This window comes from Grampus griseus (assembly GCF_964374135.1).
Source record: "Grampus griseus genome assembly, chromosome: 8".
Classification (NCBI taxonomy): Eukaryota; Metazoa; Chordata; class Mammalia; order Artiodactyla; family Delphinidae; genus Grampus; species Grampus griseus.
In genome coordinates this window covers 20819982-20838692 of record NC_139002.1, presented here as the reverse complement: position 1 = coordinate 20838692, position 18711 = coordinate 20819982, and the positions used below count along the sequence as shown (strand labels likewise).

The 18711-nt window shown below is 37.8% G+C and overlaps 1 protein-coding gene across 3 annotated transcripts in view; it reads left to right on the top strand.

Moving 5' to 3' along the window:
* Positions 1-16710, top strand: part of DIXDC1 (DIX domain containing 1) — a 64517-nt gene extending 47807 nt beyond the window's left edge. For all 3 annotated transcript variants that reach the window (XM_082659391.1, XM_082659390.1, XM_082659389.1), the window contains 3 exons: positions 10783-10888; positions 11824-11932; positions 13466-16710. In XM_082659391.1, the coding sequence (XP_082515517.1) occupies positions 10783-10888; positions 11824-11932; positions 13466-13546 (296 nt within the window). In that variant the 3' untranslated portion in view covers positions 13547-16710. The remainder of the gene's footprint in view (positions 1-10782; positions 10889-11823; positions 11933-13465) is intronic.
* The last annotated feature ends 2001 nt before the right edge of the window (positions 16711-18711 follow it).

Here is an 18711-nt window from a genome sequence, read left to right as displayed (position 1 = left end):
TTCTGTAGCAATACTAGAATTGAGTTATTTCTAGGACTGTGAAGACCCATAACATCATCATCACCACCACCTGAGTACCATTTGGCCACGTGCAAGGTGCTGCTGATTCAGAGAGGCTAAAATATCTTAAATAAAATATCTTTGGAAATGTACAAGCTCAAAATAGTTACACCAAGCAAAGCAAAATATATATTAAAAAAAACACACTTACAAATCACCCTAAAGTTCCAAATAGCACAGAATATTTCCAGTTCTTCCTAGAGGCAAGAAGTTTAATTTCTTTGTGGACTTTCATTAAAACTTTGAGTGCATAGGTCATTCCGTTTGTTTGAACCTGCTCTGTGCCCACTCATTACATCTTTTTGCCTTGTTAATTCTGACAGGTTGGAAATCTACCCTGCCTAGTAATTTCTATTTTACTTTGTATCTTACCTTTTGGTCTAATAGCATTCACGTTTTCTTACCTTTTATAGTTTACCCAGGCCTAATCTTAAAATATCTAAATAATAATTTATAAAAACCAAATAGTTAAAGGCCGGCCATATCAGATTTATATGTTAAATATATAATTTTTAAAACCACATTAATAAACAAAATCTAAAGTAAAACATTTAAAGCATTTGCACAAATATGAAAGGTAAAATATTTTTTGTAGAGTAGATAAGATAGCATTCTCAAGCCTCCAGGTATCTTTTCCTCTTGAATGAGATCTTTACACTGGGAATGAAACAGATTATGTGAGTACCAAAATTTGTTTCAGTTTCTTTTTCTAGCATTGTTTTGACCCAGTCATTTCTGTTTTCTTGATAGGGTTTTTATTTTATTGTTATCCTCTTCAGTACTTCCTTTGGGTTAGTATAAACTGCCAATGTACGTAGGCTAAATATTTGGAAATTCTTTTTCAGAAGTATAATAAATTTCTCCCTCCCTGGAATAATTCTCTTGTGTATATGAATTACTTATTTAAAATACTACAAATAAATTCAGAGCTTCTTATAAACTAGGGTGTTAATCTAATATCTATATTTACAGATAAGCTGAAATGTCTCTCATCTAGAAATACAAACACTTGTGTAACTTGCTAGCCCTCTAGCTACTGGCTTACTTCTCTTATTCCCCTATGTCAAACTTCTTGAAAGAGTAGTCTGCAATTGCTCTTTTTTCATCCTTACCTCCCATTCAATTCTTAAACCACTAGTTGGACTAGTTGGACTCAGTTACTCCACTTAGTGTTCTTTTTTTTGGATCACTGTTGACTTTCTCGTTGCCTAATCAAAGTGGTTACCTTATCTTCCATAGACTTTTCAAAAGCATTTACTATTCTTGAATAGTCTTCTTCTGGAAACATTTTTCTCCTTTAACTTCACTACCAAACAGTTATTCATTCAACAGATATTTACTGAGCATCCATTATGTAACACCCTTGTTAGGCACTGGAGGTGTAGAGATGGACAAGATGGACTTGGTACTTGCCCTCACTGGATTGTAGTCTCATGAAGTAGATACAACCTCCTCTTCTTCTCCTTCTCTGTCTAACCCTTGAATGTGCCCTGAGATTCCACTAAGGTCTAGACTTAGGTCTCATATTCTTTATAGGTGATCCCTTCTACTTCCATGGCTTCAGCTACTCTTGTGTGCCAATTATTCTTTTTTTATTTTAACATCTTTATTGTAGTATAATTGCTTTACAATGGTGTGTTAGTTTCTGCTTTATAACAAAGTGAATCAGTTATACATATACATATGTTTCCATATCTCTTCCCTCTTGCGTCTCCCTCCCTCCCACCCTCCCTATCCCACCCCTCCAGGCGGTCACAAAGCACCGAGCTGATCTCCCTGTGCTATGCGTGTGCTTCCCACTAGCTATCTAGCTTACGTTTGGTAGTGTATATATGTTCATGCCTCTCTCTCGCTTTGTCACAGCTTACCCTTCCCCCTCCCCATATCCTCAAGTCCATTCTCTAGTAGGTCTGTGTCTTTATTCCTGTCTTACCCCTAGGTTCTTCATGACATTTTTTTTTCTTAAATTCTATATATATGCGTTAGCATACGGTATTTGTCTTTCTCTTTCTGACTTACTTCACTCTGTATGACAGGCTCTAGGTCCATCCACCTCATGTGCCAATTATTCTTAAACTTTCATCTCTAACTCCAAACCTTTTCTGAGCTTCAGGGCTATATTTTTGAATGCCAACTGGGTATCTCTGTAGGTTGAAAGGCACTTCAAACTCATGTGCAAAACTGGACACAAAACAATAGAGTGGAAAAAAGATGGAGTATAGAATCAAACAGATCTGCGATGCACTTGTAGCTATCAGCAGAGTATATCATGGGCAAGAGTATTAATTAATGTTGTATTTTAGTTTTCACATTTATGTAATGGAGATAATCGTAAAGGATTATGAGCATTAAGTACAATATTATATGCAAATAATCTGGTGTTGCGTGTGGCATGTGAGATATGCAAGGCTATGCTCTTTCTCCTTTTCACTACAGTCAGATCTCCTAAAAGAGTAATCTTCTCTCTGAACCCACTTCCTGTCTTGCCATTTACTCTTAAGGAAAAACAACAACAATAATTATTTTAAAAGTAATACAGTAGACTAGTGGAATAGAATTGAGAGTTCAGATAAAACCCATATATCTATGATCATTTGACCAGCAAATAGTATCTTCAATAAATGGTGTCAGGACAACTGATATCCACATGCAAAAGAATAGAGCTGGACCCCTACCTCACACCATGTACAAAAATTAACTCAAAGTGCATTATTGACCTAAATACAAGAGTTAAAACTATGAAAGTCTCAGAAGAAAACACAGGGGGAATATTCATGACCTTGGATTCTTAGACATCAAAAGCATGAAAAAAATAGAAAAATTGGACTTCATCAAAACTGAAAACTATTTTGCATCAAAGGACATTAACAAGAAAGTGAAAAGACAACCAGAATAGGAGAAAATATTTGAAAATCAAATATCTGATAAGGGCCTGGGATGAACAATGTATAAAGAACTCTTACAGCTTAATAACAAAAGACAGAAAAATCTGATAACAAATGGGCAAAGGACTTGAATAGACATTTCCCTAAAGAAGATAAATAATTGACCAATAAGCACATGAAAATATGCTTAAAATCATTAGTTATTAGGGAAATGCAAACCAAAACTAGAGTGAGATACCATTTCATGCCTACTAGGTGGTTCCAAAAAAATGGAAAATAACAATTGTTGGTAAGGATGTGGAGAAATTGGAGCCCTTATACATTGCTGGTGGGGATGTAAAATGGTACAGCCACTATAGAAAACACTTTGGTGGCTCTTCAAAGAGTTAAACATAGAATTTACTATATGACCTAGCAATTCCATTCCTATGTATATACCCAAAAGAATTAAAAGCAAGTGTTCAAAAAAACAACTTGTACATATATGTTCATAGCAGAATTATTCACAATAGCTAAAAGGTGGAAGCAAGCCAAATGTCCATCAGTTGATGAGTGGATAAACAATTTCTTATATATGCAGACAATGGAATACTATTCAGCCATAAAAAGGAGTGAAGTACTGATACCTGCTACAACGTGGATGAACCTTGAAAATGTTAAGTGAAAGATGCCAGACACAAAAGGGCACAATTTGGATGGATCCTTTTATATGAAATGTCCAGAACAGGCAAATCCATAGAGACAGAAAGTAGAGTAGATTAGACAGATGTCAGGATTAGGAAGGGAGTGACTGTTTAATGGGTACAAGATTTCTTTTAAGGATAATGAAAATGTTCTGGAACTAGATAGTGGTGATTACACCACACTGTGAATGTACTAAATGCCACTGAATTGTACACTTTAAATGGTGAGTTTTGTGTTATGTGAATTTTACCTCAATTTTTAAAATGTGAATTTTAAAAAAGACCTGGAAGGAGCCTTGTTCCTATGCTAACAGAAAGAAAAGGTTGAATAGTCCAAAATACCATAACTTTCTTGAATCCATCAGAGAGATGAAATCAGAGGGTAGCTAACTAGCCAGAAATGTAAACAGGTCCCTTAGTGGACAGATAGGTTACAGCACTTGTTCACTTGTGGCAGAGCATGGGAGGAAAATGGGACCACCATACACACAGCTAAGATTTTAATGAATTGTGAAAGGCTTTGCAGAGATTATAGGAACCCTGGGGGCCATGAATGCAAGAATAGTTTGCACCTCCTTGCTGACTCTTCCATCGACTTCCATTTGGGTGCTTATGACAAAGATTTGTTGTGGGAAGAGAGTCTAGAGAAAACCTGTTTTGGCGGTGGAGGCCCAGAGCAGGGGAGCACCTGTCACTGCTGGAAAAATGTGAAGCCCCATCTGGACCTTTGTCCCTTAAAGAACAAAAGTCTTAAGCCACTAAGAAAGGGCAGCAAATTCTGTTGCCCCTCCCTCGCTTTCCCAGGTAAAGGTGAAGACCTATTTCAGCTAGGGGGAAGAAAAAAGGATGAAAGCACTCTCTATCCCAGGGGAGTGGCAGGAAACTGTATTGGGCTCAGATCACTAGAGGTTGCCTACCACTGGGGAAAGAGTAGGATCACTGAGAAAGCCCCACCCTCAAGACTGAGGTTGGATCATGACAACAGAGAAGCCCCCCTTATCCCTCACCACCAGATGAGCAAGTACCGTGTAAGAAGCAATAGCAGTCTGCCTCTGTGGGAGGGGCACACGTGTGAAGAGACTGACTCTGATGCACAGGCACACAAGTAAAGTCTAAAGTTGAGGGTGGAGCAGGAATATTGAGGAAAAACCCTCCAGCAATCCAGCTACCTTCCTAAACATAACCCTAGAGAAATTTGAAGGTGATGGTGTGCTGAAAGTAACCTTAACAAAAATCCCAATCCCAGCTCAATTCCTGACTAGATTGGCTCAGCTGTCCCCACCAATGGCTGGGAAGTACAAGCAGTGTGCCCATTTCTAGACATAAACCTTTTTTACCTTAGTCTCTACTGTCTTACACATGATGTCTGATAGTCAATAAAAAATTATGAGGCATCCACAGAAGCAAGAAAAATATAAGCTACTGTCAAGAGTCAATAAGCGTCTATTCAAGAGTAGACTCAGATATGACTAGGATGTTGAAACCATCAGAAAAGGAATTTTTAAAAACTGTGTTAATGGCTGAAGTAAAAATGTTAATATAATGCATGTACAGGTGAGGAATTTTAGCAAAGATGTGGAAATTATGAAAAGGAGTCAAATGGAATGTTAGAAATAAAAATAAATATTACGAAGATGAAGAGTGCCTTCAGGGACTTCCCTGGTGGTGCAGTGGTTAAGAATATGCCTACCAATGCAGGGGACACGGGTTCGAGCCCTGCTCTGGGAAGATCCCGCATGCTGCGGAGCTAAGCCCATGTGCCACAACTACTGAGCCTGCGCTCTAGAGCCCCTGAGCCACAACAACTGAGCCCGTGTGCCACAACTATTGAAGCCCACTCGCCTAGAACCTGTGCTCTGCAACAACAGAAGCCGCCACAATGAGAAGCTTGTGCACTGCAATGAAGAGTAGCGCCCGCTCACCACAACTAGAGAAAGCCCGCGTGCAGCAACGAAGACCCAGTGCAGCCAAAAATAAATAAATTAATTAACTTAAAAAAAAAGTATGCCTTCAGCAAGTTCATCAGGGTCATCAGAAGACTCAACACAGCTAAGGAAAGAATCAGTGAACTTGAAGATAGGTCAATAGAAATTACCCAAACTGCAATACAAAAAGAAAAAGAGTAGGAGAGAGGAAAAAACAAACAACCTAGAGCATCCAGTAGCTGTGGGACGATATCAAATGGACTAAGATACAAGTAATTAGAATCCCTGAACAAGAAGAGATAGAACAGGGCAGAAGAAGTATTTGAAGAGATAAAGGCCAATTATTTTTCCAGAAATGCTTTAAAAACATCACACTACAGATCCAAGAAGTGCTGAGCATTCCAAGAAGTATGAATAGCAAAAACAACAAAAGAGTCAAATTGCTGAAAATCAAAGAAAAGAGAAAATCTTTTCCCCCTTGAAGAGGGGGAAAATTACTACATACAGAACAAAGATGAGAATTACAGATTTCTTATTAGACCTTGCAGGTTATAGGATAGTGGGGGGATATTTTTAAAGCACTGAAAGAAAAAAATCTAGAATTCTATAAAAAGCTAGAATTCTGTAGGTAGAGAGTATATATATATATTTTTACACAAAACCAAGAGAATTCATAACAAGCAGACTTGCACGGCAGGAAATGTTAAAGTAATTTCATCAGACAGGAAGAGTATGATATGAAAGAAACTGGGAGATGCAAAAAAAGTGGTTAAAATGAAGGTAAATATAAAAGACCTTCCCCCACTTATTTTTAATTGCTCTAAGAGATAACAGGCTGTTTAAAGCAAAAAATGTATTGATGTATTACTGGTTTATGCCATATGTAAAAGTAAAATGTATGACAATAATACAGAGATTGGGACGGAGGAATTAGGACTCTACTGTTGTCACTTCTGTAGTTCTTACATTACATGTGATGCAGTAAATATCATTTGAAAGCTGACTGACTAATTAAAGATGTGTATTTAAATCCAAGAGCGACCACTAAATTTTTAAAGAATTAAATAACAAAATTAATAGGGGAGATAAAAAGGAATTGTAAAAATACCCAATCCAATAGCAAAAGAAGTAAAATATCTCACTATTTAAAATATAGTTTCCATGTTGAAATGGTGTATTCAAACTGAGAATCTAAACACACTGGGCTTTGAAGACAATACCAAAATATATACATGTACACATACATATATACATATATATACATATATACACATACACACATACACACTCCAAAAGCGGGGAGAAAAAGAGGATAAAAGAGAAAAGGAACAAAAAACATGGAACAAATAGAAACAAGGGAGATGATAGATTTTAAAAATAATCTGGTTTTTATTACATAGTTTTTTACCACTTACAAAATTATTGTTTATCAGCATCATATTAATTGAGAAGCAGCCTTGTTTGATGGGGAAAACATAGCTCAACATTGTGAAGATGGTTCATTCTCCCCAAATGATCTATAGCTTCATGCAATTCCAATAAAAATCCTATCAGACTTTTCGTAGATATAAACAAGCCGATACTAAAATTTATATGGATGAAACTAGAATAGTTCAAAAAAAAAGTTAAGAAAAAATAAAGTAGTTGAAGTGCTGCACTACCTGATTTCAAAACTAACTATAAAGTTAGAGTAATCAAGACAGTGCAGTATAGGTGAATGGATAGACACATAGGTCATTGGAACAGAGTAGAAAGTTCAGAAATAGACTTACTTATATTTGGCCAGTTGATTTTTAACAACAGTGCAAAAACTATTTGATGGCAAAAGGATAGGCTTTTCAACAAATTATTCAGAAAAAGAGCATTGACCCGTACCTCATACCCTATATAAAAAATCAACTCCAAATGGATCATAAACCTAAACTTAAAAGCTAAAACTGATTTGTGATGCCTTTTAAAATCATGTATTAAATTTACACACACATGTATACGCAAGGCTATGTTTCTGGGTTGTTTATTCGCTGAGGTTTTTGTATATGATTTTTATAGTATTGTCACCCTGAAACAGCAATTATTTTATCACATGAGTTAATGTTGAGTAAGACTATTTTTCCCTCATTAATCTTTTTCTGTTTTACTCGAAAAGCCTGTGCAATCCAACTCAGCCTTCTTCATTAGTAACCTGAAACTCCTCTCACTAATGTCATCAGTGACCTGTTTACCAAACCTGTCTTTATCTACTAGACCTCTGTGTGGCATTTGACATACTCTTACCTTCAAATTCACCTAAAATGTGTACATAACATTTTATCGGTCAGCTTGGGCTGCCATAACAAAATACCATAGACTGAGTGACTTAAACAACAGAAATTTATTTTCTCACAGTTCTGGAGGCTGGAAGTCCCAAGATCAGGATGCCAGTGTGGTCAGGTTCTGCTGAAGGAGGGCTTTCTTCTTGGCTTGCAGATGGCTGCCTACCTGCTGTGTCTTCACGTGGTGGAGAGAGAGTGCTCTGGTGTCTCTTCCTCTTCTTACAAGGGCGCCAGTTCTATGGGATCAGGGCTCCACTCTTATAACCTCATTTAACTTTAATCCCTCTTTAAAGGCCCTATCTGTAATACAGTCACATGGGAGTCTAGGGCTTCAACATATGAATGTGGGGAGGACACAACTGAGTCCATAGCAATATTATTTTCATGTTTTATTTTATTATATTATAACTGTTTTGCTATTTTACCCCACTAGACTTTGAGCTCCTTAATGGGTGGGAATTGTACCTAGGTTATCTTTGTATCTCTAGTACTTGATACATAATAGGCACCCAGTAAACATTTTAAATGTATGATACTTCTGTTCCCCTAGCTTAGGTACTGGTAACTACCATGCATCTGTTTTCCTAGATTATAAATCTTAGTTATTTTTCCCTTTCCCTTTTATCCTTGATGTTCAACTATATCCAAAGTACTAAGACTTTTACCTTCTAAAGTTCTCTTAAATCCATCCCTTCTCTAGCTCCAGGGCTATATCTTACCCTTCCTCATCTTTCAGATTATTTTAATTGCCTCTTAATGGGATCACTGTTTCCAGAATTTCTCCCATCCAACCCATACTAGACCCATACTTGCTGCTAGACTGACCTTTCTAAACTGCCAGTCTGATCGTATCACTTCCTTTGAATATCTCCCCAGAGCTTAAGACTAATATCTAAACATCTTAGCCTGGCAGAGTCCTTTGTGATCTGGGCCCTGCTTTATTATCCTCATCTTCCATTACTTCCCAATGTATTACTTACACTCCAGCCTTACTAGTTGAGTTTCAGTTTTATAAATACATGATCCATCCCTTTTCATGCCTTTACAAGTATCCTTCATTCTGGGAATGCCCTTTCCAACTTCTATATCTGATATATTTTTTAGGTGCTTTGCTTAACAATTCTCCAACTATGGGACCTTTCTGACCTCTTCCAGGTAGAATTAACTACTTCATCTTCAGTCTTCTTGTGCAGTTTGTACCAATCTGATTTTAGTGTATTGTAATTATTTATTATCATACCTGTCATCTATATTGGACTGTGAAATCTTTGAGGTCAGAGGCATATAATTAATTTTATATTCTCAAAATCTAGTGCATGGTAAGTGCTCAATAAATGTTTGTTGAATGAATGAGTGAAAGGATCCATCATAAATTTAATGATAAGAGTGAATATTTTATTTTATTAAAAAGCCAGTGTGTGCCAGGCCCTGTTCTAGGTGATGGAGACAAAGGAACATCGTGGCATGTAGGTTTCAATAATTGGCATTCTTTGAAAAAAATTCTGAAAACTGATTGCTGTGCAAAGAGAGAATGTTCCCTTGTCTTTCTCTCGTGTATTATTCATCCCTCCTACTTCCTTATTTTAAACCCCTTCCTAGGGAGTTCTCTCGTGGTCCAGTGGTTAAGACTCCATGCTTTCAATGCCGAGGGCCCTGTTTTGATCCCTGGTTGGGGAACTAAGATCCCACAAGCCGCACTGTGCGGCCAAAAAATCAAAAACAAAAACCAAAAAACCCCTTCCTAGAACTGCTCTCTGGTGGCTGCCTGTTTGATTGGGATAAATGCCTAGAATAAATGAAGAAAACGTGTAGCTGGAATTGCAGGAGTTATTTTAATAAAAGTTTAATTATTTTTGGTCCTTGTGATAAAAGTTTTTAATTGGTCTTTTCTTCTATTCTCTTAAAGTCATAATCACAAATAACTCATTGATTAAATTTTTCCATAAGTACCTATACAAAGAATAGAGACAAGATATGGATTAAGAAATTTAAGTTAAAAACCCCGGGGACCGGGCTTCCTTGGTAGCGCAGTGGTGAAGAATCCGCCTGCCAGTGCAGGGGACACGGGTTTGAGTCCTGGTTGGGGAAGATCCCGGATGCTGCAGAGCAACTAAGCCCGGGCGCCACAACTACTGAGACTGTGCTCTAGAGCCCGTGAACCACAACTACTGAGCCCGCGAGCCTAGAGCCCGTGCTCCGCAACAAGAGAAGCCATTCCAACGAGATGCCTACGCGTGGCAACACAGAGTAGCCCCCGCTCACCGCAACTAGAGAAAGCCTGCACGCAGCAATGAAGACCCAACGCAGCCAAAAATAAATAAATTTATTAAAAAAAAAAAAACCACGGGGACCAACACATATAGATCCTATGTAGCTAAGGGATAAAAGTAGGCTTTTTGCCTTTTAGACTGGAAATATAAGGCCCCTTGGAATCTGAGTTTCTACGGTTACTTTGCTTCTGTGTTTCTTGTTCCTAATCATTTGTCTTTTCATGAAGTTCATGTGCATTCTCTACCACTGACCTCCGCAGTCTAAATGCTGGCAGTGTCTGCAGCTCCTGCTGTGTGTCTATTCTGCCCTAGCTGAAATCTCGCCTGGCTTCTCTGACCTCTTTTGACTCTTGGCAACAGTGCCTGTCAGAACAGTTGCTGTTCCCCTGTTAGAATCACCTGTGACGGGTGAGAAATGATGGTCCTTGTGATAGCATCCATGTCCGAAGCACCTCTTGTCTTAGTGGCCCCAGTGGTGACTTCCTGTGGGTCACACACCCTGTGGACAAGGTGTTTGGCAAGAGTGTGAAAACTGTGCTATGACCTCAGGCAGCTTCATTCTCCTGGGACATTTTGAATAACTAGAAATGATGGGTTGTTGGAAGCAAATTGAATGTTCTGACCACAAAGTCTCTCTCTGATTGCAGAGTTGTCTCACTCACAGAGCTCTCCAACTGTCAGCAGCGCCTGCACGAAGGTGCTCTATTTCACTGACCGGTCACTTACGCCCTTCATGGTCAATATACCAAAGAGGTGAGATTCTGGGATCATTATTTCTCCTTTAAAAAGGACAGGAAGGCAGAATCATTAGTTACTGCCCATCTAACCAGCTGTAAGGTGTTTGAGAAGCAGTGTAGTGAGAAGGGCACAGGAGATAGAGATTCAAGTTCTAGTTTCACCACTAACCAGTGGCATTACAAGGTACAGACACAATAATAGTGCTTCCAATCCTGATATACAAAGATGCTCCAAGTTAGGAAAGCAATTTTTTAAGTGTTCAAAATAGCTTCTGCTGATAGCTTTGGATTACAGCCTGGCATTCCAGGGCTACTTATTACTCATTGATCTTTGTTACTATTTGATGACTGCAGCTAACCTATAGAGAATTCATGTTAAAAACCTTTAAACACTCAATTAATATACTCCCTTCTAAGGTAAATGGCTTTGAAATAAAGATTTTTAAACTCTGGAACCAACTGCTGAGAGAGGTGATAAGATTTCCCTTTCCTAAAGAGTCTGTTTGGTTTTTGTTAGAGGGGAGTTTTCTGAAGTAAAGATGGTGATACTTGATTTAATTCTACCAGCCTATAGAAATGGAATTGTTGCAAATAAGGAAATCAAGAGAACTTAGACATATTGATAGTTTAACAAATTAGATTTCAGAGACTTTGTGTCTTATTTTCAGAGTAAAACAGAAAAAAAGTAATTTGGCTGCTGCCAAAGCAATAAATCTATTTTAAATTCTCAGATCAACCCATTTGTAATGCCATTTTCATTCCCTAATAGTGACTGGCTCCCTAACTTCTGCTGTTTCAGAATCATCTGGGTTATCAAGGGTGGTGACCTAACAAGGCCACATTGTTTCTGCCTCCAGAGACTTTGGCAGGGGCCTGGATTTAAAGCTGACATCTTATCTTTCCAACCTACTGATAAAGAGTCTATTTTAGTGTTCTCTCTTTTTGTTGCAGGTTGGGGGAGGTGACACTGAAGGATTTTAAAGCAGCTATTGACCGGGAGGGAAATCATCGGTATCACTTCAAAGCACTGGATCCTGAGTTTGGCACTGTCAAGGAGGAGGTACAGAATCCACAGGGAGTCTGGGTGGTATTGCTGGTTGTTCTTGAACCCCAAAGACTTCTACTCAAGGACTAGTACCCAGAAGTACCTCAGTTCCCTAACCAGGTCAGAGGAGTTTCCCAGTGCCTCCGACCAGTTGATTACTCTAGACTGAGAAGGTTCAGGGAATGGCCCAAGAAGTTGATAGCTTCTTTAGTTCAAGGTCTTAATCACTCTAATCAAACTTGGATAGAATTTTTATTTTAAAAAGGAAAAAGTTTTGTTAGGGAAAATAAAGAACCTACATTGAACAAACGCTTGGCTTTCGAGTCTCTTTTCTATCTGTAACCAAACCTTAGAAAACTTTCTGCTTCCTATGTAGAGCAAAATAAACAACCTGGCATGAATATATGAAACTGTATATTGTGGTGGTAGTTTCTCATATAATGAAAATGAGGAAATTCTGCAAAGTCATCTATGCTTATTCTCAACTCCTTGGCTATTTTCTTAGCTTATACTTCTCTTTGTAATATATCTGCCAAAAACAGACCTTTTCTTTTTTTTTTTTTTTGAAAGAGAGTTCTGAGTCATGACGTATTACGAACGCTCTCATAGTGGTTACAGAATGAAAAAGGTTGGAAAAGCCAATACTTTGTTTTGTAAAGATTTCCTGGATTTTCTTGGCGGTCCAGTTGTTAAGACTCCTCACTTCCACTGCAGGGGCCACAGGTTCAATCCCTGGTCGGGGAACTAAAATCCTGCACGCTGCGTGGTGCAGCCGAAAAAAAAAAAAAGATTTTCTCACTGAAATGTTTTAATAACCCTTTCTATTTATTAGTGGCTTAGGAAATGAATTGAACAAATGAGTGAAAAGAACTGCATGCACACATGTTAAGATTGGTCTTCGTTCTAACCCTTTCTTTACAATGCTTCGGGCCAAAATTTTCCCCTTTCTCATTTTTTAAATGCTTATAGTACTGCTTTCTTTTGAGAAGCCCAGAGTGCTCTATGGTTAGTAATTTATTAATTCTTATAAATCTCTATGAGCAAAGCAGTACTAGAGGGATGCGTTTACCATTTCATAGATGCGGAACTAAGGATATATAAGGCATATGTATATATACACACATACAGTGTTGACCTTTGAACAGTATGAGGTTGAACTGCATGGATCCACTTATATACAGACGCTTTTCAATAAATACCTACTACAGTATTACACAATCAGCAGCTGGTTGAATCTGAGGATGCAGAACTGTGGATATGGAGGGCCAACCGTGAAGTTATATGTGGATTTCTGACTGCACAGGGCCAGGGCAGGGAGGGGGGTGGGCAGTGTCTCTAACCGCTGTGTTGTTCAAGGGTCAACTGTATATATATTTTTTAACCAGTTATAACTTTAGGGACAAAACCAAAGGGACATAGGCTCTAACTCAAGGCTTTCCTCTATACTTTTTTATCCTTTATGTCTGAGATCTTCTTTTTCAACCACAGATGTTTAGTGAGACTCCCTGTCTTACAATTTTTTCATGGTGGCTTTTTTTCTTTCTCCAGGTTTTCCATGATGACGATGCCATCCCTGGATGGGAAGGGAAAATTGTAGCCTGGGTGGAAGAAGACCATGGAGAGAATTAATGCTGACTATTAGATTGAGGGCTTGTGGAACTTGGCAGTCCCTGGCTGCTTCACTCAGGAGAGAAGACTAAAACCAGAATACACTAAGAAGTTTTTAGTTTGTGCTGCCAAAACAGAAGCTTCTCCAAGTGTGACAGCTATAGGCCAGTCCTATTTCTGTGCCTGGCACGTGTGGTACTTAAAGTCCCTGTCCAAAAGTAGACCATGGGTTCTTGTGGAGTTCCTTGTCCGTGGGAACACAGTGTTTTATTCTACTCTGAGGACAACAAACCGAAGGCCTTAACCAATGGGGATGGATGATCCCACTCCTTTATGGGCATGGCTGCTGTTATCTGGAACCTGGGAACTGGATGTATCACTCCTGTGTGTTACAGTATTATTTTAATTGGCCTCAGTGGTTGCAGCAGAGTACCAGCATTTGTACTCACAGACAAGGTGAAGGTACCAGCTTTTTTGCTTCTTTGCAGCTATTGCAAACCAAGAATAACTCGTAAGGTGGTACCAAAGATGAAAGCCCACTCTTCAGGAATTTTTTGGACTGGACATGGATGGTGCTGAATTGTTGAATGGATTGAAAAAGGGCTGCCCATATTGTGCTATATACTACGCTAAAACCATAATTAAGTAAGACCTTGGGCTGCCTCTTGTGTCTTAACTGGTTTTGCAACTTGTCCTTTAGCCCACAGAGGGCATATTTCATGTACTGCTCATTTTCTCTGGGGACTCTTTAACTTTAGAGCCATTTTTTCCCCTTCCAGCTGATGAACTTTGTGTTTGAAAGGAATAAGGAGTGAAAGTCTCCTTTCAAATCCAGGCGGGTATGGAAAGGTGCTGCTACCCATGTCTTCTTGACTTTCTTTCTCTCATGACTTTCTTTAGCTCATGGCATCTCCTTTGCAGTCAAAAGGAAACAGACCATTAGCTTCAGTATTTGTGATTTATAAGTACTGAGCATGAGTTACTGGTCTACCCCTCTTCATTTCAAGGCCAGAGTTATTTTCTATTATATATTTAGTCTAGGCTGATCCTTTGGCCACAAAAGAAACCATGGGGGCATGGAGCATGAGTTGTGAATGGCAGGGTTGATTCTGGGTGATAACACCTAGAATCCTTTCTCATGTGCAACACTGTCAAGTGTAGAAGCTAAGATTTAAACTTTCAGAGATTACTTTGTATCTTGAGTTTTCTCATTCATTCACCAAGCACCATCAACCAATCAGATATATCAGTCTCTCTGCCTGTGATCACCAGTGTACACTGCCAACCAGAAGAGTCAGACAGATCAGCTGTGGGTTCTTGACCTGTCTGTCTCTAGTTCATCTCCCCTTTTCAGCCATTTCAACAGACGACTGATCGGAGCTCTGAGATGACGTTTTGTTGTTTTATATAGATGTGTCTTTAAGTTCATGTTTGGAGAATTCTTTTCTACTCATTTGCTTTTTGTCCAAGAACCATGTCTATTTTTATAACTTGAGTGAGAGTTCTGTATATTCTCACATTCTGTATACTAGATCCATTTTCTAGAGAACCCAGTTGCTTTTATACAGGCTCTGCTCTTCTTACCAGCCCTTGTGGTTTCGGAACAAGCTTTATTTTATTACAAGTATACTAATGACAGATTACTCCTGTTCCAATTCTACCAGCCTTTTTAGTTATGGAGTTAATTTTACGGAACCTATTTGATGGCTCCTCTAGCTGACAGAAGGAACTCAAAAGACACCTGATGTCCTTCATGTAAGTTTACCTGGTCTCCTCCTACTGAAGAATGATTTCTCATCAGAAATGACTGGGAAAATTTGGGAAAGTCATTTATAAGCAAGAATAATTCATTATGAAAGCAAACAGAAGAAAACAGTATATTCTCCATTCCCCCCCCAGCCAGCCCCCCCAGGAAATCTGGAGAAGAAGTCCTCATGTCACCAGTTTCTCTGTTGCATGTATTTTAGTGTTTTGCTATAAGACAGCATGAGGGTTATCAGGCCAAAATTTGTTATTGTATTTTCAGTACAATTTATCTTGAACATCTGTCGCTTAACTCAGTTTTACTTGTCAGTTTTCTTTCAGCAAACATTCTCACTATTATGTAGAATTTAACTTTTCAGAGAAAATGAAATCAGAGAAAATTTTCAGAGTCCTCTACCTTCTTTGTCTTTTATCTCTATGTCTTTTGGAAAAGGAGCTGCATGGCCTTAGTGCCTCCACAGAAAGCTGAAGTTGAATTAATAGCTCATTAATCTCATGCCACGGGTGATAACTAAGCACCCCCATTACAGGATGGCACACCAGAGTGTTTGTATAAAATGTGTTGGTAATCCTCATTCCAGTTTCTAAACAGAGGAGCCTTCTAGGAGGAGTGTGCATTGATTCATTCTGGTTTGAATTGTCTCCTATTTGATACACTAGGAGGCCTTTTGACTTATTCAGAGCATTACCCCCTACTGGCATTTGTGTGGGACAGTCCATCCTGCTACTGCTGAAGTTCTCTTTCTTTGAGAAAACTAAGGAACTAGAATGTTTAGAGTTCATGAAATAATCTCTAAACCTGATTTAAAAAATGACCCTCACACAAAAACTAAGTAAAAAGCTCAATTCCTTAAACAGTCTTCATTTAAAAACTGAAGATTGTTCTCACTCAGTTAACTAAAGTAGCTGGAATTGGAACACTTTACAATTTCTACCTAAAGAATTTAGGTTAAACTTACTTGGTAATATCAATGCTGCTTACTGACCAACTTTCCAGCTCTTTTTGACCAGGAAGGTTGTAAATTAAGGAAAATATCTTTATACTCTGTATTCAATCCAAGAGGACTCTAATTACTTAAAATCATTTAGGTCATAATAATAATAATTTTCATTTTTTTCCCATAAAATAAGCTTTATGATTGCACACTCCTTCTATTGTCTGAATTTATGTAAGAGGTACAGCTTGCTTAAAATATATATGTAAAGTTATATTTTCTTAGAAACATGGATGTTTGCAACCATTGCTTTCAAAGAGATTATTACCATGTATTCTGTTTTACGTTTTCATGAAGATTGTGTTATACCAGAGGCTTCTGATTATCAAAGTGATAAACAGTTTTAACTGTCTGTACCAGATTTGTGACCTAATTTTAAAAAAACCCAGAAACAAACTACGAATAAAATGGAGTTTGCAAACTAAATACCATTAATAATTTTCACTTGTGTTTACTAACTGAAATTAATCAAGAAAGCCATTTACATTTAGTGAAAGTAAATTTCCTCAAGTGATCTCCCTGGTTGCATGTTTACTCATTACTTGGGGAGTAATAGGATTACTTGGAGAGATAAGGATTACTTTATTGCTACAGATATTACTATTGGTATTTCTAATGTAAGTGCAAAATATCAATAGGTTATATTATCAAAGAAAATTCATTTACGTAGCACTTCTTTTGACATTATATATAAATGTGCAAACAAGTAAGAACCCAAGACTCTAAACCGTATGACAAAACAGTCTCTAATGCAAAAGCAAGAAACATTAACAAGAGGCTTTCAGGAATGTGTATTTAAAAGAACCAGAACTTTCAAATTAATTTGAAAGATGCCTTCCTAAAACTTAGCCTTCATTTATCACTTTAAATGTTTTATATCGCTAAATCTTTAGCCCTGGGTGCTTTCACTTGCCTTCCAATTACATATTTTCAACTATTAATTACAAGCCATTTTAACTGGGTTATTCCATTATTATGTTAAAATTAAACATGTAAAGAACTTTCACTACCAACTAATTCCTCTTTACATCTAACCCATTCTGTATCAGTAATATCATTCTACAAGTCTCAGGACTGATTTGACAAACCTAATTATTCCTAGCTTACCTCTGGGGTAAACTTACCACTCCTAGACTATTTGACCTGTGCCCTCTCATGATTTAGCTACACCTGTAAAAAGTATATTCAAAATGCAAACTCGCTATGCACTGAAAGATGCAAAACAGGTTTAAGCAAGGCTACCTAAGTAACTGAACAGCAAACTGAAGATCATCTCATACAAAGACTAATTTAAAGTAATTTAGATCCAGTTATTCAAATGCAGTGGAAGTACTGTAGTAAGATATCTTAGCCAATTCAAAATCGTTAACATTTTTATAATAATTTACAGTTACAGTATAAGCCCTTTCACTAATCACAATTATTCTTACGTTGCTTCTTCCAGTTGTTACTCATAAGTAGTTTTACATTATGGTAACAATATAATTGCTCTACTCCTATTTTTATTTTATTTTATTAATGTTTTGGCCACACCGTGGGGCATGCAGGATCTTAGTTCCCTAACCAGGGATTGAACCTGCGCCGCCTGCAGTGAAAATGCAGAGTCTTAACCACTGGACCGCCAGGGAAGTCTCTCTACTCTCAGTATTTCAAATGTGCCTTTCCATTTAATCTGGGAATTTTGTTTCTCAGTTGTACTCCCTGCATATTATTCTGCCAGACAGCCGTGCCTGCTTAATCTTTTCCTCATTTTTGGATAGTTAACGTTTTTCCAATTCTTTTTCTGTCATGAAGATATTAAAACTTTTTTTTTAACCTTATTTTGGATGCCTTAAGGATACTAGAATAGGATTTTGGGGAAATGTGCAAACATTTTTTCCCTGGTTCTTTTTCCTTACTATCCTACCATCTCTAAAAACAACCTCCCGACGAATGCATCTCCTTCTCTTCAATCTCATTAGTACTGAGATGTTAGACTTTTTAAAGTTTCCAATTTAAGTAGGTATGATATAGTGCCTTCTGGCTGCCTTATTTTTCCAAATGTTTAATTACCAGCAAAGGTGAACATGTTTTCAAATGTTGGTTTTTCTTACTTCTTGTGTTCTTGATGTACACTGCGGATTTAGGGATATAAATATAACACGTGCTTCCTTCTAGTTTAATGTCACTCTCAGCTGAGAAATGAGACATTTTCTAATTATAGGATAACCCTACACAGAAGGGTACCTAACAAATGTAGGTAGACGGGATTACATGGCAAATTAGAAACAGAAATCTGTTTTGTAAACTTGTAGCTTCATACATAGAATATGCTTAATCCTGCTACAGTACTCTAGAATGTGGGAATATATCTTCCATTCGGCTGCCCTTCACATCATTTGGCTGGAAAACCTGTTCACCCCGGTTTCCTGTTGGGCTACAAACCTG